Raw genomic sequence first — 22,938 nt, 5'->3', positions numbered from 1 at the left:
AAGACTTTTGGTTTCCCCCAGCAATTACCTGTGCATTTCTTTTATTTTCAATTATCTCTTCATAAAAATCACATGAATGTGAACTGCAATTCCAATTTTGTGATAGCTTCTGGTTTACTGTTGTGCTAGTGATCTAATAGGGGGCGACTGTGGCTCATGGGGTAGAGAGGGTAGGCGGTAGGATCCTTTGGCACAGCACACGTAGTAACGTGTGCTGTGCCGAAGTGTCCTTGAGCAAGACGTTAAACCCCTGACTGCTCCCCAGGCGCTTCTCAGCAGCCCACTGCTCCCTATATACTAGGGATGGGTTAAATGCAGAGAATACATTTGTCCACTGCGGGACTAATAAGGGTTTGATTATTATTATTATAACCATTTTGATTAGCCTATCATCTTTAAAGTTGGTATTAATGACTTGTGTACCCATTGTGATAACATAACATGCTTTTCATGGGCTAAGTCTTACTGAGGATCCATTGAAAATACTGTCAGCATTGCAGCAGCTGCAGTCATTAATCAAACAGTGCAACTCAGTTTGTCTCACCCGTACAAAGCTGGCAGGGAACCAGCCCTCGCTGTCCATAATGCGACCCCACCACCACTCCTTGTTAGTGGCGTCCACTACTTCGATGACATCACCGGCCTTGAAGCCCAGCTCCTGGTCGTCCATGGTGACATGGTCCCAGAGGGCCTCAGCATACACCACGCTGCCATCACTGATCAACTGCAGAGGAAGCACCAGAAGGGTCATGGCTGCAACAGGGGCACTTTAAGTCAAACCATGAATATCAAGGGTCAACAACCAGCCACGAAAATGATGAGGTAACATTAAACAATTTCAGTGTAACACAGGGTTCAAACCTTCTCAGTTTAACCAGTTATCTTCTTTTGCCATTGTTTCCCACAGGTTGACAAAGTATGTGAAGGGAGGTGAGACTGAAGGATTGTTCATTGTGCTGCTCTGAACTCTAGGACCACATTGGCATGATTTTCAATCAGGGAACATACGCCAAATAATACTTAAGTCAGAAGACTTACGTGCTGATGTTATGGTGAAGCCATAATATTTACCACGTTCACCAACCTAGTTTATTGTGTTTGGATGCTAACGTTTCCTAATTAGCACTAAACACAAAGTATATATATATATATATATATATATATATATATATATATATATATATATATATATATATATATATATATATATATAGACAGATAGGTACTTTATTAATCCCGCAAGGGGACATTTCTTTGCTACAGCAGCATTTATAGGTACAGGAGAAATTTAAAGCAAAGCAATACAAATAACAGAGTAAAAATATAAAATATAAAAATATGTCTGTTAGAGAAAGTGCTCCGCTGTCCCTGCAGTAGGTGTTGGTGAGGGTGGTCCGGGTTATCCAATATGGATGATAGTTTCTTCAGTGTCCTCCTCTCCACCACCTTTTCCAGAGTGTCCAGTTTGCAGCCAATGATGGAGCCGGCCTTCTTAACCAGTTTGTTAAGTCTGTTGGTGCACCGGCTCCAATGCTGCTCCCCCAGCAGACTACGGAGAAGTACATTCCTTTTATCGTATCGACTGTCTCACTGAGCTTTCTGTTATTGTTATTATTGCCTTGCTTTTGCTGCTTTGTCTGTCAAAGCACTTTGTAAATTCTGTTTTTAAAGGTGTTATATTAATAAAGTTATTATTATTATTATTATTATCAGACAGCACACTGCCCAGTCGGACAAACTGTGGTCTGCCTGTGAGGTAGTCAGTGATCCAGGAGACGGTGGACGTGTCTAACCCCACCACCCGCAGCTTCTCGCTCAGCAGCACTGGTTGGATGGTGTTGAATGCACTGGAGAAATCAAAGGAATTGATTCTCACAGAGCCATCGATTTTGTCCAGGTGCGACTGAGCTTGTTGCAGCAGGTGATGCTCCCACATCAGGCTGGTATGCAAATTGTAGAGGGTCCGGTGAGGATTTCACCTGCGGTCGGAGGTGGGCCAAGACGAACCTCTCCAGCACCTTCATCACATGAGATGTGAGGGCAACCAGTCAGTAGTCATTGAGGCCAGATGGAGTCGTCTTCTTTGGATCAGGAATCGGGCACAATGTCTTCCACAGCACTGGGACTTCCTCCTGCTTCAGGCTCAGGTTGAAGAGGTGTTGCAGGACATCAGACAGCTGGAAGGCGCAGGTCTTCAGGACCCTGGGGCTGATGCCGTCACGTCCTGCAGCCTTGCATTGGTGGAGTCTCTCCAGCTGTCTCCTAACCTGGCCAGTGGAGCCCACTGGTTGTCTCCCTCCAACCTTGAAGCCAGTTATCTGCTTCATCCCGGTCCACACCTCCGTCACATTGTTCTGCTGGCCTCCAGCTTCCTCCTGTAGGAGTCCTTGCACTCCCTGAGCTTTCTTCTTGTTAAGAAGAGCTTTCAGGTCACTGGTGATCCATGGCTTGTTGTTGGGGAAGCAGTGTACTGTCCGGGATGGTATGGTGGTGTGTTCACAGAATGTATTGTATTCTGTGATGCAGTCCGTCATGCTGTTGATGTCCTCCCCATGTCGTCCACACAGCACATCCCAGTCCGTGGACTCAAAGCAGTCCTGCAGGGCATCTTTAGCTTCCTGTGTCCACCTCCTCACAGTCCTGGTGGTCACAGGCTGCCTCTGCACCAGAGGAACATACTTTGGGGTTAACAGGTTGACAGGTTGAGGTCGGATCTACCAAGGGGGGGAAGGGCAGTAGCACTGTATGCATCCATGTCATTGGCATACAGTAGGTCCAGCGTTTAATTGTTCCGTGTGGGGCAGTTAACATACTGGTGAAAGGTTGGCAGAGCTTTATCCAGTGTGGAGTGGTTAAAGTCTCCAGTAATTGCCAAAAATGCACCAGGATGTTGACACAGTAGAGTGGATGGTGTCCACTGCTGCCTCACTGCTGCCTCCGCGTCAGCTGATGAAGGAACGTACACAACAACAATGGCAGATGAGAATTCCCTCGGCAAATAATAAGGACGCATCCCCATGGCTAGAAGTTCATTGTCCGGGCTGCAGAAACGTTCCTTCACACACATGGTTGGGATTGCACCACCTCTCGTTCACATACATTGCAATCCCACCCCCTTTTCTTCTTACCGCTCTGTACAACGTCACTGTCCACCCGAACAGTCCTGAAGCCGGGTACAGTCACACTGTGGTCCGGGAAATGCGAGTGCAGCCATGTCTCGGTGAAACACATGATGCTGCATTCGTACTCCCTCTGGGACTTTACAAGTGCACCAAGTTCATCCGTCTTATTGGCCAAGGACCTCACGTTCCCCATTGGAATCGCTGGTACCGAAGGATTATACTTCCTCCTCTTCGCCTTCAGCTTAGTGCCAGCTCTGAAACCCCGACGTCTTCTCCGCAGTTCCTCCAGGATTTCAGGCCTCGCAAAGGCCAGCAGCAGCAGTTCACTCAGTGCAATCAGCTGATCACGAGCTGATCACGAGAGTAAGCAATGCCCCCAGTCCATTGTGCGTGGCTGTCCGTTACAAGAAGGGAAAAAAGTAACAGAAAAGCCAGTAGAAAAGTTGAAAAAAGTTACGGCCCATTGCCTGACCGTCACTTAAACAAAACGTTAAAGAAAAAACAAAACAGAAGAAAGGAAAAAAGTGAACTAAAGACTAAAAATGAAAACACACATAGGGAGCTGGTGCAACAGGCTACCACTGGCAATGCGCCATCTTGATTCAATGAAATAGCATGAGACCAGTGGCGGCTGGTCAATAGAGGGCCATGGGGCATGGCCCCACCATGAGCCACACAACAAAAAAAACAAAAAAATAAATAAAATTATAATAATCATAAAATATACAAATTGTCAATATTTGTGTTTTTGAACTATGGAATGTATCCAGTAATGTGTGTAAAATATGATATCTGCGCAAAATATATGCTTTTCCTGCTCGTGCTCTGCGCCTGTGTGCTCTCTGCTCGTGCTCTCTGTCTGTGTGCACGACACTCTGAGAACGCGTAGCTTGGGGGGCCTGATCGTTTTGGCCCAAAAGAGGCGGGTCTATGAAGCAGTTTAGCCAATTGCTGATTCAAGATATAAATGCGTGACATACAATTTAGCCAATCAGCGCCCTCAAATAGATTCAGCTTGGGGCCAGAACGATCAGGCCCCCCTCGCTGCGCGTTCTCGTCAGGAGAAGTCTCTACAGGCGCCCGCGCCAGCGCGAGCACTACTCCTCCAAGACCCGTTTGAGAGGAGAACTTTGGCGGAGGTTCTGCAGCCAAAGAGCTGATATCAGATCAGCCTGACCTCACAATCAGACAGCAGACTCGCGGGAAAGGCAAGCAGTACATGCGAAGCTTCTGTACTAGCTGAACACCAGACAGGTTTGGCTAGCTGGATGACGTCATGCTAATCATTTATTTAGCTTTTTAAAACAACGGGGACGGATCCAGCACGGACAGTTACAGGAGTGAGGGATGAGGAGGTAAGGAAACATGAGAACACCAGGGTAGGGAGTGAGGGATGAGGAGGTAAGGAAACATGAGAACACCAGGGTAGGGAGTGAGGGATGAGGAGGTAAGGAAACATGAGAACACCAGGGTAGGGAGTGAGGGATGAGGAGGTAAGGAAACATGAGAACACCCGGACACACATAGAACTCTGTCAAGCGACATATTATGCAAAGTGAACATCTTTTCTTCTACATAGCTGTCCTCAGTCTCATCTGCTTAACTTGGTCATGGAGGCATCAACATGTAATAGAGATGTTAAATTAACAGTGAAAACTCATCATAGCTTAATTTAACATCAGTATTCATAATTACACTTCATGTTTACTTCTCCTGATCTTTACCTCCTATAACAAGGTCCATAGGGGCATCTCAATAAATGAACATGTTATATTATATTATATAAGTGTTATTTACTGATTGTTTTTCGTGTTGGAATACATGTTAAATATTTAACTGCCAAGTAATAATGCGTGTTTGATACTTTTTTTTTTTGCATTAAATCATACTGGGATGTTTGCTGAAATTGATAGGATGGCCCTACCTAGAACATGTTCCACCAGCCACCGCTGGCTGAGACTGATGGGAATGTTTTCTAAGTAAAGTATTTGACAAGCAAAAATTTTGATCTGATGAAAAGTCCAGGGAATCACCAAGTTATTACCATTCATCCTGTCTTAACCAAATCTCAGGACAATCTATCCAATAGTCTGTGAGACATATCACTAATTAGCCACAATGTAGACCTCATGGGGTGCTGGATGAAAAGCCAAAGGACCTCCACAGTCATCATTCATACTTGGGAAGATGGATGTCCAGATGTTTCAGTCTGGATGCATGTAGTGAACCTAAACACGACTTGCAAAATTGCTTTTGAAGCACCCATAGGAACCTTAATGGACACTATTAAAAGGGCACTCCACCAATCTTACACCCAGGTCAGTTGTATCATCAAGGTCAGTTCCACTCCGTCGTATGGCCTCTGTGATTGTAGAAGAGTTTTGTCGGCTCGGAGAAATTAACTCTGCATTACAGTTAGAACGAGGGTGCTGTCGTGTATCGATACAATGTTCACATACTTTGTGTGTAATAAATTGAAAATGGACTGTACTTGTATAGCGCTTTCCTAGTCTTTCCGACCACTTGTAATGATCGCAAAAGTCTGCCTTTGAGTACGGAAATTGTGAATGGTGAAGCTATGGGATATTTTCCTTCACATATTTAAAAGTGCTGTATTATGAATGTTATTAGTTGCCTAATGATTAACACAGGATAAGAATAGGGTCTGTTATTGTTATTATTATTTTAGTTGTCCTGGTTTGTATAAATTGTGATGGGGGGTGAGGTAGCGTGTGTTCAGCGGATTAAAGAGCCACGGCGTCTCGCCACGCTTCAGCCTGACTTTGCGTTGGGGATTGATTTTGGACTGTTTTGCGTTACGTCAAGAAACTTTGGAACTGATGGGACTCGGGGTTTGAGCTATAATTTGTAAATGTTTGGTTTATTGTGCCGGAGTAGAGTGGGAGCCTCACGTAATTTTGTTTGGCTGCATCCCGTATGTTGAATGAATTAGATTTATATTAATATATTGTGTTGTATTGAACTGGCTGTGTGGTTTAATTTGTGTCTGATGTGGTCTGTCCTTATGGTGAATAATAGAGTTGACCTTTCAGTGTGTTTTTTGTACCTTCAACTGTTATGCAGTCAGACGTCTGTATACCCGACTATATTCAAATCTGCCCGTGCCCTTTCATTTTAGCGTATGTACTTTTCCCTTTTTACGTTAATATAATTAGTTGAATTGTTAAAGCGCTTTCACACTACTTGTCATCATTCACCCATTCACACACAGATAGTAGGGGCTAAGTGACACCTGCCTATCAGATTCTATCGCATTCATACACCATAGGCACAGCTACGGGAGCAATTTTGGGGCTCAAGGACACTTCGACATTTGACTAGCGGAGCCAGGGATCAAACCGCCGATCCTCTGATTGAAGGACGACCCTGCTCTCCACTTAGCCACAGTCGCCCCTTAATATATAATATAATAAATACAATTAATGAAAAATAATTTGCTCTTTTGATTTACAGAATATGATTTTACAGGGCACACATTGCCAGAAGAATTCAATGTTCATAAGTAAGGAAATGTGTAATAATCAAAACAATTATTTAATTACAGTAAGTTTTGTATTTAAGCTGTGTATCAAAAATAATGGTCCAAAAATATGGGAAATGGCATAGTTTTAAGTAAAAAAACATAGCCCATTAACTGCCAAAATAAGCACTTTCAACATTGGTGCATAGTGTGCACTCCATGGAATTAGTATCAAATATGGGTGTGGGACCCAGTAAAGAATGGTTTAAGGGCAGGCCCCTTTAAGCGTCATCTTTAAGCTATGATCAAGGCTCTCATGGTGTAGAATGAAAAAAATCAATGAGAAGCTAACGTGAAAGTAGACTGAGACAGAGATACAGAAAAGGAAGTGTAAAAGACAGAGGACGAGGACGCAAACAAAGAGAACGACCAGAAGGAGACAGAGCCAGTGTTACTGATGAAGACACTGCAGTGGTCATATTTCACACCGCCTCGTACACACTGCCAGGTTCACTGCATCAACATGGCCCATACTCTACAGACACCATCCGTTATGGTGCTCAGCCTCTCATTCCTGCAGAGACAACAGATATCCTGCTGAACCACATCAGCCCACCAACCGTCCTCTCAGCAGGCCGTTTTTCACACACCCTCACTAGTGTTGTTAAAGACATTTCACTTTCCTGTCTGCTATCTGGCTTTTACTGTAGCTCCACTGATCCATCATGACGATGAGGAAACAGACGATATGGCTGTTGCTAGGCAACACACCCACATCATCTTGCCTCTCTGCTGCCCTTCTCTCTAGAATCCTCTTTGACTACACGACAGAACACAATCTTCTCATTAAATGTTGTGATAGTAGACAGCTGCTTACAGTTTGTTGTAAACGGGTCAAGCATCATGACAGTGCTCATAGAGCACAAGTGTCACTATCGTAAACAGCAATGGCTAATACACACACAGACACACACACACACAAGCAGATGTGCCCCCTGATCCTAATGTGTGCAGCTGAGCGTGGGTCAGGTCTCTTCTGGCCGATGGTCTCAAGGGTAGCTGTTTCTGGGCACATCTACATAAACACATCAGTCCTGGATGTTACCTGTGAAAATAAAATATTTTATTTCATGTACTCTATGCCACAACAATACAAATAGCTAGCTTTTATTGAGTCGTTTAAGTAATTTCACCTTGTCAGGCATTGTCAGTCATTGTATTAAAGTGAAACAATCTGAGAGGGAAAAGACACTCCGGTTGAACTTCTCACAGCTCACAGACTTACATCTTATGATGAGGGGTCCCAACTGGATATTGGTTCTTTTTCAGGGTCAAACCAAAGAGTTTGGGTTTAGTTCATATCTGAGTCATGTAAATTCAAGTGATGCCCTCAAAAAGCTCTGGGTCAACCTGTTGTCATTCTCAATGCGTCAAATACTGCAACAGAGGCACTCTTTAGTGTGTGTATGCGACGCACCGGGCTTGCCACCAACTACAGTACAAAGACATGCGTCCTTATTACACGCTCAAAGCAATTGATGTCGTATAAAGATTGTTCCCACAGGGGTGGGAAAGTGGTAGATGGGCCAAACACTGCTTGTGTCCTGTACCAAACTAGAAGTAAACGTTAACTTGTGTGTCACACTCACTAGTCATGTGGTGTAGTGGTTAGCACTGTTGTCACAACAAGTAATTGATGATTAATTGAGTAGTAATGACGGCGCACACGATCATGTGACTGTCCCAAATAGTTTGCGAATAAAAACACGATTTAGATGTCTAGGGATTATACAAAGAAGGCTAATTCTTTTTGAGGTGGTTTAGTCTTAAAAATCTTAATTTGAATAAATATTTTGTAGTCAAATCAAATCGTTTACAGGATATTCAACCTTTGTTTTCTTCATAATAAAGTAGTCCATGAATATGAGATATGAGTCTATAGATAATTATAATCCCTCTTCGTCATTGTAGAGGTTGGTTTATGGCTTTTTTACACTCGTCTTTTTTATTCCTCACAGTTTATTTGTTTGTACGCCCTCTGACGTTTCAGAGAATATTGCAGCACACAACCCATAGAGTATAAACGCCTCCGTTCATGCTCGGAGCTTGCACGCTGGTTGCGGAGGCTCGTGCTATGGCGCCATGCACGAGTATCAACAAAGCTTTAGTCAGGCCACACTCGTAAACCTAGTTGTTGCCTAAACCTAACCTCCCTAGAAGACAGAATTTTTTTTTAATGTAGAGCGTCATAGCTTAAAGTACAGGAGCATTGACTAAGGCGCGGTAATATTATTATAACATGTTGGGGTGACAATGTGTTGACAGGGTAGGGGTGAAGAGCGAAACAATACATAGCACAGTGGTGTTTCCCCTGAAGTCAATTACCAAAGGAAAGAAAGTCAATTTATACATTTTCATCAGTTTTTTAAAACTGCACTAAGTGATTTCTTAACATTAAGAGAGTCCAAAGCAAAGACACAGAAACACAGTTGTGAGATAGCATTAGCTTATCTGCTGAATGTTACAGTTGCACAGAGTAACATGAACATATTTCAGGCCATCTATTGAATCTCAATTCAATATTCACTTTTCTCTACCAGCTTAGGCTTCAGTTTTGGCTGAAGGCCCCCCAACATTTGTTGTTTAATAATCACGTACTTTTGTACTCAGGCTACAGAACATACAAATTGCCTCTTTATTTCACATTTAATAAGCTGCGTCTTGTCATCCTATAAAAAGGGTTGACCTGGAGCACAGACAATTTTAAGAGAGGTGGGTCATTGATATTGTTTTGGATTTTAACGTGACTGCTTCTTGTTCTCCAGTAATACCATCTCCAGTGACATTACTACTGTATACTGAATATGTGGAGCATTACGACAGGTGTGAGAGAGAAGAGAGGGAAAGATGAGTCACGTAGTAGAAATCAATGTTTTATCTACCAAGTGTTAAAGCAGCCCACTGTGAGAACACCTGGAGACTAGCCCCACAAAAATGTTAGAGCCCTCATTTAGCTAAACTGTCAGACCTGTTGCTACATTAACTACATGTAATCTTGGAAAATTCATTGACAACAACAAATACCTGTGTCAGAGGTGTGAGGTTTGCGTGAATGTTACAAGAAAATAAAGAACACTGGGACACTAGATCAAGAATTCTCAGTGGCTAGTGTAAAGTAGCAAGTACAACAGCAAGTATAATAAGTAGTACTGCAATACTTTAAAACCTCAAGAGGAAAGATAGTACACATGAATGCCAGTTGATAATAAAATATGGGGGGGTTGACTAAAATGGTAAATGCAGTCTTTTCATAACAGGTTGATATTTTGAATATATTATATTAATATCATATTATAATACATGGCATTCAATTAGTGACCAGTTCAAACCAACCCTGTCTCTTCAGTTTTGTTGAAACTGCCAAGTCGTATGTTTATGGTTATGGTAAGGTTGGCAATATTCTGTATTTCTGTCTATTACTGTCAGTCAACAAATTCCATGTGCAGAACCTACAACAATGTATGACTACAAGTATTGTGTGTGTATCAAAGTTCAACATTCTTCCTGCTGCTGAAAATAGTCCAACAAATGTACTATTTCCTGCAGTTTGAGTGATGTTACTTTAACTAGTAGGAACCAATGGGTTTGGGCATAGGAGCCACAGACAGGGTAGGGGAAGTCAGACAGTATTGTTGATTCATGGAATTTGTTGAGAAATAGTAAAAGATAGACTAGAGACTGAACACAGAGACCGTACAAATCAAACCATCTGCATTAATACTTATTAGTAGAGGTATGAAGAAAAAAAAGTGATGAGCGCAGTAAGTAAAAAAAAATAAAAAATTTAGAGTTAGACTTGATAACAAAAATATCCACATTATGAGATAGAAAGTCTAAATTATGAGATACTTAAACACAGTCATAGAAGCAGCTCCTTGGCTGGTTACTGCACATTTGACATATAAATGTATTGAGAGTACATTGAAGACTTTAAACGTGGCTTTACAACAGATGAAATACTTCATGTGGGATTGTGCAAACGGCACCCTTGAAAGGATTTTAAGCTTTGAACAAAGTTATTGTAATAACTTGTTTGATATTTGTCTTTGATATTTTCTTGAATAGTTTGATCTTTGATAGAGTCATGTGGGTTTATTCACCCTAAATTAAAAGGATTTAAGTTATAATAACAGAAATGTGCTTAAATATATTTTTACCTTTATATAACTGCATGTACAATATTTGTACACTTGAATAAACAATAATCAAATGCAGAGACAGTTATTTACCAATATGTTAGGAGTAGTTACATTTACAACCGGCCCTTTGAGGGCGACCGTGACGCTGATGTGGCCCAGAGTGAAGATGAGTTTGAGACCCCTGCTGTATAGGGTCCATCTCTCATATACAGCAAACCCTCTCGTTTACATGTTCATGTTTCTGATGACACAAAATTCATCCATTCTCACACAAAATGATCTTCCCTCTCCTCCGGGTTGTACCTGTGTTCTGCTTCTGCCATGTTGGACACCCATCAATCCCAGCAGCCCCGCTCTGTCCTCCTCTGCTCCTCGGTCCCTCTCTGTATCAGTTTATCTGGTCTTTTCCTCCATGCAGAATGGATGTGTGTGTGTATGTGTGTGTTTGTGTAAAAGGGTGTTGGTCTGTGTGTGTTCTACTGGAAGGCCAGCAGGAACATCAGCACCACATTGATGATGATGAGCAGCATCATGATGAGGAATACCACCACTTTCTGTGTCTCTGGGGGGAGGTTGCAGCGCAGCATGGTGCTAAAGAATCCCAACCTCTGCCTGCTCCACCTCCCTGATCCGCTGCCGCGAGCCATCAGTCCCGTGGCTTCCTCCTCTTCCTCCTCCTCAGCACTGCTGCCCCTCCCCCGTCGTCTCTCCCTCAGCGCCGAGCCTCCACACCACACCGCGTCACCTTGTCCTCTTCCTCGACTATCTCCGTCGTCGTCCTCTGGTGCCGCTCTCCTCCTCCGCTCTGCTCCGGCGGTCGCCTCCTCTGCTTCTCCTGCCACCTTGCCGATGCCCAGCGTCGCCCCGGCCTGCCAGTGGAGGCTGGGTCAGCGTGTGTATGAATCTGCACGCAGTGAAGCTACTTGTGTGTTAGCCTACGTGCTGAGCACCCCAGCCCCCCTCCCCAACACCCCTGTCCTCCTTTACTCCCTTTCTCCTCTTTTAGGAACAGGCACCTCCCCTCTCTTTCTACCTTCTATTGCCTCCTCTTCTCTATCTTTCGGTCTGCTGTCAGGATAAAAGACGGAGGACAGGATGCTGCATCTCTCTGGCTCGTGCTCATGCCTCCTCGTCTTTCCCTCCCTCTTCTTTTTATCCGTCCGTCCCTTTGTTCTTCCTCCTCGTTCTTCTCTCTCTCTAGCTTACATTTACTCAGATGTTTTTACCTCTTAATCCAATTGGCCATTTGCTCTTTCTCCGGTTATTTTGTCCTCTTCTATCCTCCGTCTCAGCCCACGTTTTCTCTCCGTTAAGAATTCCTGCTAAAATGGAGCTCGGTGCTCTGCCTGGAGCTGTGTGGCCTCAGCCATCCATCTAACAACCAGGAGCACCCTCTTTTCTTTTTTTCCCCTTCCTTTCCTTTCTGTGTGCCCACCCTTGCCTAGCTGGCAGCCAATCAGGATGCAGAGTGTGTTCAACGTATCCTGGATACCAGAGTAGTTGAGGCAGGGCCCTAGCAACCCCTGTGTGGGTGGGGAGGGGGGTGAGGATGCGAGGGACAGAGGGAGGGGTAGGGTGGAGGCCATGCAGAATAATGGATGGATCTCAAGGGAAATAGTATGTATATGTGTGTTTGAACATATGCAGTGGTTTAAGGTTGAGTGCTATTTGCTGCATTCACATATACCGCACATTTGAACTGATCTAGCAAATAAAAGATTGATATCAAATTTGATCGCAGACACAAAAGAAAGAAACAAATAAATATGAATTACAGAAACAGGTATACATAAGAGAGGCTTTATTTACATCCATCTGTGTACAGTGCAGTACAGTACATACAAACAATGTGCTGCAGCAGAAGGTAGTTGTTCAGTGCGGAGGTGAACCAGCACCTCTGCAGCCACACTCCGTACCATGGTCAGTGGAGCGGAGAGGTCCCAATGATGGACTCATACGATGGAGGCATTGAAGACACTGTTGTGCCTTCTTGGTGAGGGGGGTGCAGTTGCATGACCAGTTGAGGTCATCAGCAATCTGCACACCAAAAAACTTGCTACTCCTGACTTGCTCCATCTGTTCATGAGAAGAGGGAGGTGGGCAGCGTGGGCCTTCCTGAGGCCATCTCTGTCTTGTCATTGAAGGTTGAGAGAGAGGTTGTTATCTTGACACCAGAGAGCCAGCCATTCCACCTCGCCTCTGTCTGATAGTTGCTGAGGTCCACTCGTGTTGTTTTATCTATGAATAATGAATAATATGATGACTGGAGTCATATTTGGCGGAGCAGTCATTGGTCATGGGGGTGTGTGCAGTCTTTCTGGTGGGCGTGTCATTCATGGCTTTGATGCGTGCATAGTAATCATTTAGTGCCTCCGGTAGGAAGGCATTGCTGTCACAGCTGTGTGGGGCGGCCTTGTAGTTAGTAATGGACGCATGTTGTTTGCGTCCGTGAGTTGATTTTCCGTGCATAAATGCCCTTTGCTACCCTGATATCCCAGGATAGTTTGTTCCTACTGAGGATGAAAAATGTAAAAACACAAATATATTGTTCCATTTGGAAAAAAAGATTCAGTCATCCAACACCTGGCCACTGTAGTTTTTATCAAATGCTACTCAAACAGGAGGAAGTAGTTGGGTACTATTTTCTTTTTAATACACAGTGTGAAAAATGCCTGTAGTTCTTGCAGATGTTCTCTATGTCTCCGGGGTGCAGCTGCAAAATCTGGTCTTCCTTCATCCAGTGATGTGACAGTGACGTCGTTGGAGGCACTGAAGAACTACAGAGTACAAGTGCAGTAGCTGTGGAGCGCAATGCCATTGAAAAATGTCCTTATTTTTTCACGTGTTTTTACAAACTAGTAACGTATCAAACAGAAAAAAATGGTGTAAAACGTGAAAATATGCCGGGGTGTAGAGCGACCATATTTTCACATCTTAGTTGGGGAAATAGTTGGGGTGAACTGATTGGACATCGACACAAACGTTCGAAAACTTTCCCTTTGTAGGAAAGATTGCGTTAGTAAGTTATCTATTTGCAGTGCGGACATTTGGAACAATCGTTCCAAGATCAAATTGTACAAAAACTGTTAAACTTATTTTTACTCACTCACTCTTCTGAGCAGCAAAGACAGTCAGAAACCACACAGCACCAGTTTGTGTCACACACACACACACACACACATATTTGAACTGCTTATGGTTCTAGATAACAGACATGCTGACCCACAGGATGGCAGCAAAGCGCCGGTCTGTTTGAAAACTGGCTGATTTGCAGCAGTTGCCTGGATACCCATTTTGATTGGCTGTCGATCTGTCACTATCAACCAACCCAACAGAATCGACCAAATGCAGCTGAAAGAGGGAGAAGAATAACTGATTTCATATCTGGATCCAGTGACAGACTACTACGCCACAAGGCAGACATAATAAATGGTTTTAAAATCACCAAATCAAGACCGGACTGGTTATTTTCATTTCTGTCTAATGTGAAGACTGAAAAGAATGTCAAAATGTATCAGTGGGAACAACATTATTATTACATTACAAACAGGTGCCTGCTGTTACTGGTCACTACAAGCAACTCTTTCCAAACGACCTGCAGTGATTGATGATGTAAAAACATAAAAGGATTTGCTTACTCGACTCAATTTAATTGTTGCATTTATTCAGTTTTAATGGGGACGGTTTGGCCTTTTCCATGTTCAACAGTTTTCTTCTATCCAACAATGGGCCCTAATGCAGTGATATTCTCATAAATTCGTCATATATTTTCTGGTAAAAGAGAAAAACTCCAGAGTCAACTCCAGATGCACCAAACGTTCTTAACCATCCAGATCTGCTATTACCGGGTGTGCTGAATGATGGATGCTACTTGATCATAAATTGGAGGGGTGTGACTGGTTGTCTATTATTAGCCTTGGCCTAAACATTCTAGCAGCTGTAGTGTAGTGTGCAAAAACCCTGGCACATGCCCAACAATTGGTGAGATGCCACCAGAATAAGGTGCTAGAAGACGAAGAAGAACTTCAGCAGTCGTGAAATGGAAGTTCTGTTAAATGAACTTGAACAAAGAAAACATGGTTTTCTCCAGCATCAGTCCTGGCGTTACAGGAATCTCATCTATTTGATGGTATTAACCCTTAAATTTGTTGGAAAAACAATTTGTGGACTGTGAAAACAAGATGTTTTGGTCTTATCTTGGTGAGAGTGCTCTTGACCACTCGTAACATTTTTGTTCTTACATAAGAGAAAAATAAAAATAAGAAAACACTGGCGATCCCGGAAATCAATGGGCACTAACAAAATAAGAGCAAATTATGGATTCGTAAGGGGCAATCTTTCACTGACACACACTGCTACTATCATTATTAGTAGTAGTGGCATTGTTACTGCTATTAAGGCAAAGGGAGCATTTACTAGTCATTTACTGAGGCCATATATATATATATATGCACAGTATTAGAAGACCAACGAAAACTATTGACGCTCTGTTGTGTCATTCTCTATTTCAGTGGTTCCCAAACTTTTTCTGTCAAGCCCCCCTTTGATGATATAGGAACATTGTAAGCCCCCCCCCCCACCGCACCCGACCCCACCCACCCCAAATGCATACCTTCTTTGTTTTTAATTAAATGCATTATAATATATAAACTCTATAAAATATTTGTTTTTCTTTCTAAAATAACTACATATCACTTCACTTTTGTTTTGCTGAAAAATAATAACAGCAATAGTAAAATCAAGTTCCAAAAAGATTGGACTTTAGATTGCTTTCAATTAGTGCTTTCAGACATATTACCGTACTTCCCGGAACTATAGAGCGCACCGGCATATAGGCCGCACCAGCTGATTTTTAAAAGAAAAAAGAAGCTGTACATAGATAAGCCGCACTGGACTATAAGCCGCAGGTGTCCCTGTTGAACAGCAAGATACTTTCAACAGTACTAAAGTTGTCTTCCATGAACGTCATAACATGTCGCTAGCTTCTAAGCTAATTTTAACATTACGGCCAATGGGGAAATGCTAACCGCGATTAGCATTAGCGAATGCTAATGCATTTTTTTTTTTTTTTTTTTTTACAGTTCTATAAAACTTGTTCTACAAAACATTTATTTCTCTCACTCAAAAACACGCACACAAAAAAACTCTTGAACAATTTTGTAGAACAAGTTTTGTAGAACTGGGAAAAAAAACTGGAAAAACAAAAAAAACTGGAAAAAACTAGTCTGCATTTGGGTCCTTGAACACACCACATCATGAACCGGGGCAAATCCGCCCTTGAGCTTGCGTTGTCCTCCTCATTGCGCTGTCCCCTTAATCTCATAGTATCCCAGCCTTTCAGAACCCGTTGGTGAAGGTGGATTCTTTCATACTGCTCCGCGCTGTTAGGATCCACTGGCAGACTTGAGAAAAAGCTGATCTTCTCTGCTCATAGCTCTGAATAGCATTTACGGCTAACTGGCTTGGCCAGTTGCTGCTAGCACAACAGCTATTCAGAGCTATGAGCAACAACAGTTATTGCCTCATTGTTTTTCGTTTGGTAGCCGTGAGAGACCTTAGTCTGTAATGCAAGTATGTCTGCATGAAAAGATGTACAAAGATATATTATATATTCGCTAATGGCCGTAATGTTAAAATTAGCTTGGAAGCTATCGAGTCGGACATGTACTGTTAAAAGCATCTTGCCGTTCAACCTTTTCTGTTAACAGTCCTATTGAGAGGTAGGTCAAAGGTACTTCATCCATATTGTAGCGACCCTGTCAGTAACAGCTGGTAGCAGAGGGGTTGCTGGTAGCAACTGTTCTGTGTCGGGAGCTAGTAAATGTTGTGTTAGACCGGAACTGGAAGTTGCAGTTGTTGTGGCGGAGAAAAGCTACGGAAAAATCCGTATATAAAGCGCACCGGACTATAAGCCGACGCCTCAAAGTGTGGGGTAAAAAGTAGCGGCTTATCGTCCGAAAAGTACGGTAATTGCATTACATTCTTGAATATATTTTAAATTAACTTCAAATGTTAAAATTTAAGTTAGAATCAGTGCAACAACTTACATTTCCCCATTTAACAGTAGGTTTTTCAAACTGAATTAGTGTGCAAGAAAATAAAAAATCCTACATATAGAATAATGACTGCTCAAAGACAAGATGTGCAAGTTACTCAGTGCTTTCTCTGCATAGATCACATTCCTATCCATAGGTAAATACCCAATTCCTACATCTAAATTGCTTTCTGACATATTAATTTGTAAATAAAATTAACTTAATTTCTGTAATTTCTGTATAGTTTTCCAAGGTGCTTGAGTTGGTACATGAGTTGGGTGGGTTTCCAAGTGTCTTTTCAATGTGGGTTTCATACTGTCTGCCGCCAGTATTTTAAGACACACAACACACTGGGGTCTCTCTTCTTGGCCGACCATAGTGCTTGTAAAGCCCAGGGACAGATATGCCTCGTTATATTTTCTTACTTTTACCTTTTTTGTGCCGTTGTTGTGGTGGTCGCCTCCCCTGTTACAGCTGTAACAGACTTGCCATCTGATTTACGCTTTATATCAATCACAAATCTGTCCATCTTGGTTCATCGCTTCCTTCCTATCTCTTATCTTTTTGTCTTTCTTTCTGTGTCGCTCTGTCTTTCTCGCTCTCTTTGTGTCGCTGTGTATGTCTCGCTCCTATGAAGGTATATTTGTGTCTTTATTACGCAAACAAACAAAAAACGTTTTGAAGCCAAAAGCTGAGTTGGGTGTAGTGGGCGGGGCATACGCTTCTGAATGTGCCAGGAGTTTCTATTGGTCGGTTTGACTTGGCTGTATAAAGACACAAATATACCTTCATACTGTCCCTCTCGCTCTGGTTTTGCTGCCAGTCGGTCTGTAACATGAGCCGCTATGGGGGGCGCGGTTGGAACACAGCACATTCACAGTCACGTCGATTTCTATTATTTTATTTTAATTTCTTAGGTGCAACCATATGATATAGTGCCCTATCTTTATAACTTGTTTGCAATTGTATTTGTTATAATTTTATATTGTATTTGTTAACGGTGTGTGCTGATGAAGCTGTGTAGTTCCACTGCGCCCCCCCACACAATGGTGAGAATTATACCTGATCAGAAGTGATTTTGTTTTATAGGGTCGATTTTCTCTTGAAATATTATGACGTTCTTACTGTTTTTTCAAAATATTATTTTTTTCATTCTTGACATCTCAGCGAACACAGATATTTGGGAATGTTTTGAATGAGCAGAGAATTTTTTAAAGGGCAGAAATATTGTTGAAACACAATTTCAAAATCAATTCAAATGAATCATCATTGAAGTAAAAAGGTTCCACATGCACATTTAAAGAGGTTAGAGACACAAAAGAGGAGGGAAGCGTAAATCATGACAACATGTCAGTTGACTCAGAGAGATCATATTAATTGAGAAAATTGAGATAACATTAATTGAGAAGAGTTGATAGAGTTGAGGAGAAAGCATATGAAAGCATTACGGACTGCCTGCGAGCCTTGCTGCATTATGTTTCATTATATTTGAAAATATTCAATTGTCAATTGTACCATAATGCAGGAAATGAGTGTGTACAGTGACAGTCAAAATGTCCTGGGGGAAGATCCCAGACCTCGTTTATGTGAATCTGCACCAAACCAGTTTTTTATCTAAACCATATCACAGCTCAAACCTAAACAACAACACATTTCGAGCTGCTCTTAACAACATTAAACATGGCAGCAGAAACCAAAAAGCCACTACGGCATGCGCAAATATAGAATCATTTGAAATATGATACATTCACATAATAATTATGCATGAAGTTGCTTTCGAAATCTTCGATCTAAACCAACTTCTTCTGGGCCACGGTGCTTCTAACCATAACCCTGGTGAAATTTAGACCACACCTCCATGCTGCCTACCTCATTGATGGCCAGCTGCTCTCCTCCGCCTCCTCCCGGGTGTCCAAAACGATGTCCAGAGCTGCGAAACTCTTCATACAGCAAATCCTCTTCGCTGCCGAGCTCGTCCCCAAAGCCCCCCTTCTCTGATGCCCCGTCAGGGACAACCACCGCTGAGACAGGGACAAAAACATCAGACAGTGTGGTTAACTGATTTACACACGTGTTGAGTTTTTGACCCAGCCTGAAACTGTGGGTGTTTAACCAATTTATATTCTTCATAAGCAGGTTGGGGTTCAATGCCATACACACACATACATAAAGTATATTCACAAATATAAATATATTGGGACAGCCTGTCCCAATAAGAGTCCCAATAACATGGGACAGTAACTGACAGAGGCAATAATGAATATCTGTCGGTGGGACAAAATTCTCTGGGTTGAAAAAAATAAGACTGAAGGCAACAAAAAATCAATTTCATCATCATAAACTTTATCCATAGCTGCAGAGTCCTTAGCATACAAGATGACAAAAAACAACACCATTTTAAGCCATGTATCAAAGTGTGGAGTTTGTGCTCTTCCCTATTCTTTATGATGTGACCTGAATCCCTGAGAGTTTGAGCTGGTCAGAATTACTTTTGATATTTAAAATAATAAACAATAAATAATAAACAATTAAATAAGATGTAACAAATTGAATAGATATATCAGTATTTAAATGATTGGTTGCTGTAGAGGGGGCTTTTAAATGGAATCATAAATAGCATTATCATTATGACATTATCATTATCAAACAGAGACAGGCAGACTCTGATCTATAGCTCGGCAGGCTGTGTCCTCCTTACTCTCATTGGCTGTCGGGACAATCAGCTGGGAGACAGACACAGTGACAGTGCAGCTGAGCACTGGGTAGGGGTAGACACTCAGTCACTGCATGTTACTGTGCTGTGAAATAACCAGAGCGAAGAAACCTAGAACTCAGGCTGTGACATCATCCCATCGTCTGACAACCCCTCTGCAGCAGGACAGTGCTTCTTAAGATTCTTAATAGGAACTATTCCTAAATAGTTTAAAAAGTGGGCAAACAGCTTTTTTTCTGAAATATTGTCTTTCTATTGAACAGACATCATTAATCAGAAAAAAAACTCACTGGATCAGCAACCTCCCTCCATTAAAATGCCAAGAGTGTCAGACAGGATGGTAGCCATTGCTTTGCATGGCTTTCGGCCATTTGGTACACCAAATAAGAATGGGTATGATGAAGACTGAGTCAGGTTGGCTCATGCAAAGAATGACAACAGATAACCAACAGATGTCATTTGAATTCCTTACAACCAATCTGAAGCTGTTTTTCCTATTCAAATGATTACAAACCACAGTTACAATGTTATAGCTCAAGCTTTCATATGTTCATATAAATGAAGACTTGTTACATTTAGTGTAACAATATCTTGAGTAAATTATTCCATTCTGTGAGGTTTGAACAAAGGAGGCTTTGTGTTTCCTCCCATCACAGAAACATCCTCTCAAGTGTTTGTGGCTACCTGGCTGATGAGCTAAAAATACACTTGCTGTCACACCTCATCATAAGCGTCACCATTGGCTGCCTCGCCAACAGCTGTTGCCATGGAGGATGTATCTGTTGTAACAAATCACCGTGGAGACGGAGATAGGAATGGAAGAGAACATAGAGCTATGAAAGAACGCACAATAAGATGCAGTTGGGCAGCAGTAAGGATATTTTACTGAAGGTGTAGGTGACAATCGGCAACTTAAAATGAGTCACAGAGAGGCTGAGTAGGGGAGACTAACCAGCAGTGTAGGACAGCAGTCAATTATTCACAGATCCAGTGGCTGAGTTTTGTAGTTTTATTTGTAGACAACAAAAAACTTTTGTGTCCCTTGTCAACTGCCTGTATGAAATAAAAACCTGGATGTCATCAAATCTCCTCAAACTCAACACCAAGAAGACAGAGCTCATGGTTGTGGCACCCAAGGCGCTGCTCCGGAAGGTTGGTGACTTCATCCTCGAGGTTGACGGCTGCTCCATCTCCCCATCTCCTGAAGTCCGCAACCTGGGTGTCATCCTGGACTCCACCCTTTCCTTCGAGTCCCACATCAAGTCCGTCACCAAAACTGCCTTTTTCCATCTCAGGAACATTGCCAGACTCCGACCGTCACTCTCGGAGTCTGTTGCTGAAACCCTGGTCCATGCGTTTGTCACCTCCCGCTTGGACTACTGCAATGGTGTCCTGTTCGGGGTACCCAACAAAACCCTGGACAGGCTCCAGTATGTGTTGAGAAAATTAGCTTATATACAGCTTAATCAGCAGCTAGTTTATATGCAGCTTTAAGTAGCAACTAGCTTATATACAGTTTAATTAACAGCTAGCTTATATGCAGCTTTAAGTAGCAACTAGCTTATATACAGTTTAATTAATCACTAGCATATTTGTAGTTTTAAATAACCATTAGCTTATGCAGCTCTATTAACCACTTATACAGTGCTCACAACACAGCAAGGCCAGAGAGAAGCAGGTGAAAGGTTACTTATTTAACTGCGTCACAAGGAACAGGCAGCCATCTTTAGAGAAGATAAGGAAGACACAATAGACAGTGAGATTCAAGCGAGGGCCAACGCCCCAGCTGAGCCCGGCTTCTTCACACACTCCTTCTTAGGACCTCTCGCATGGAACTCCTCACTCACACTGATGGAAACCAACGCCTATTGGGAGGGGCCAAGGTGAATGGACATTCACGGCCTCCATCCAGGCGCCATAACGTACAAACGTGCCACGCCTGCATCTTTGACTTTGGCCAATGTGTAACAAGGGGTGGAACCCCTATATTAAGTTTCACGCTGATGTGTTGAAGTGTGTCTCATGGTGAATCTCTGCGAAGTTCATCCATTAGCACCCAAGCTTGTTTTTGATAGCTGGGCTGAATGACTCTGTTGATAAATAAATCTATTGCTTTGATTTAACTATACGCCTCTGAGAGCTTCTGTTTCATTCTTAAACCTGCTCTAAGTGTGAAAAACAGCTACAACACAACATTTTTTTCACAACAATTTGGTGACCCCGACGTGATAGATATGATACGGAGCTTCGGGTTGGAATGTTAACAGACCTCTCTATCTGTGTTTCAGAAAACAAACTGCGAGTCTCCCTGGAGGCTGGGAGCCCTCGTATTTGCCACCAGGTCGTGCCTGCAGTTCGGGAACAGTCTGATAGTGTCGACACAACTAACAAGGTGAGCAGAAGCCTATTTGACTGAATTCTGCATATTGTATTATAGACATACTCCAAATTTTATCCGACTGTCCGAACTGTAAGTATTACATAGTCATTAAAAGTATTGTAAAGATTAAAAACACAGCAGCAGGGTTGTTCAGCCCAGCATTTGGGGTTTTTTGTACATATGCGTGTTTGTACATATGCGTGAATGAGTCCAGCAGAAGACGTTAGATAAAAGGCGAAAAATGATGTGTTTTTTTTGTGGCAGCGTAGAGTGAAGTAGTGTGAGACGCGGTCGCGCGCCTCTTCTGTCGCGGTCACGCGCCTCGCTTGAAACGCTCAAATTCCTGCCACAAATAAAGCGTAATCTTTAACGTAATTATAAGACGTCTTGGACTACGAAGAAATTGCATAACATGACGGGGATATATGTATATGTTATTGATGTCATTGATAAACTGTATTGAGAAAAAGTGACTGCGGAATTCCCGTATTAAGAGCATCGAGTCTTCGGACATTAACTCGTGAGTAGCGATCCAGTGAAAAATAATGTTACTCTGCTTAGAGTTTCCTCGACGGAGTTTCTGGACGAGAGCACAGAAGTTGATTATATCGGTGTGTTGTTAATGACGGACGAGATTAATGAAAATGGCCAGAACGTGTACAGGTCCAGAGATGACCTAGGATAAAAAGCAGTTAAATTGTATTGTAGACGTGCTACCCTGATGGAGTAGTGGTTAAAATAACGGTCTTCGACGCGGTAGGTCCGGGATCGGATCCCGGCTGTAACATTGTTTTTGACAATAAGCAGCGGCCGTGTGATGTATTAAAGAGCAGAGCTCTTTGATATGTGTGAAATTGGTTATTATTTGACTGTGCTGTTGAAATACGCTGAATGTGAACGTAGTGTGTCTGGAGACTGCAAAAAACGCCATTTCCTTAGGGACCACGAACGTGCATATTGCAGAAGTGGCTGTGTATGGGTTTGCATGCAGCATAAATGTCCTCTGTG

At 42.5% G+C, this 22,938-nt stretch overlaps 1 protein-coding gene across 2 annotated transcripts in view; it reads right to left on the bottom strand.

Moving 5' to 3' along the window:
• Positions 1–22,938, bottom strand: part of arhgef4 (Rho guanine nucleotide exchange factor (GEF) 4) — a gene marked incomplete at its 5' end in the record, with an annotated part of 95,729 nt that overhangs the window by 23,868 nt on the left and 48,923 nt on the right. For both annotated transcript variants that reach the window (XM_079291698.1, XM_079291697.1), the window contains 2 exons: positions 545–724; positions 18,707–18,858. In XM_079291698.1, the coding sequence (XP_079147824.1) occupies positions 545–724; positions 18,707–18,858 (332 nt within the window). The remainder of the gene's footprint in view (positions 1–544; positions 725–18,706; positions 18,859–22,938) is intronic.

Source organism: Melanostigma gelatinosum, assembly GCF_949748355.1.
Source record: "Melanostigma gelatinosum genome assembly, chromosome: 20".
NCBI lineage: Eukaryota > Metazoa > Chordata > Actinopteri > Perciformes > Zoarcidae > Melanostigma > Melanostigma gelatinosum.
This window is presented reverse-complemented; position numbering and strand designations above follow the sequence as displayed.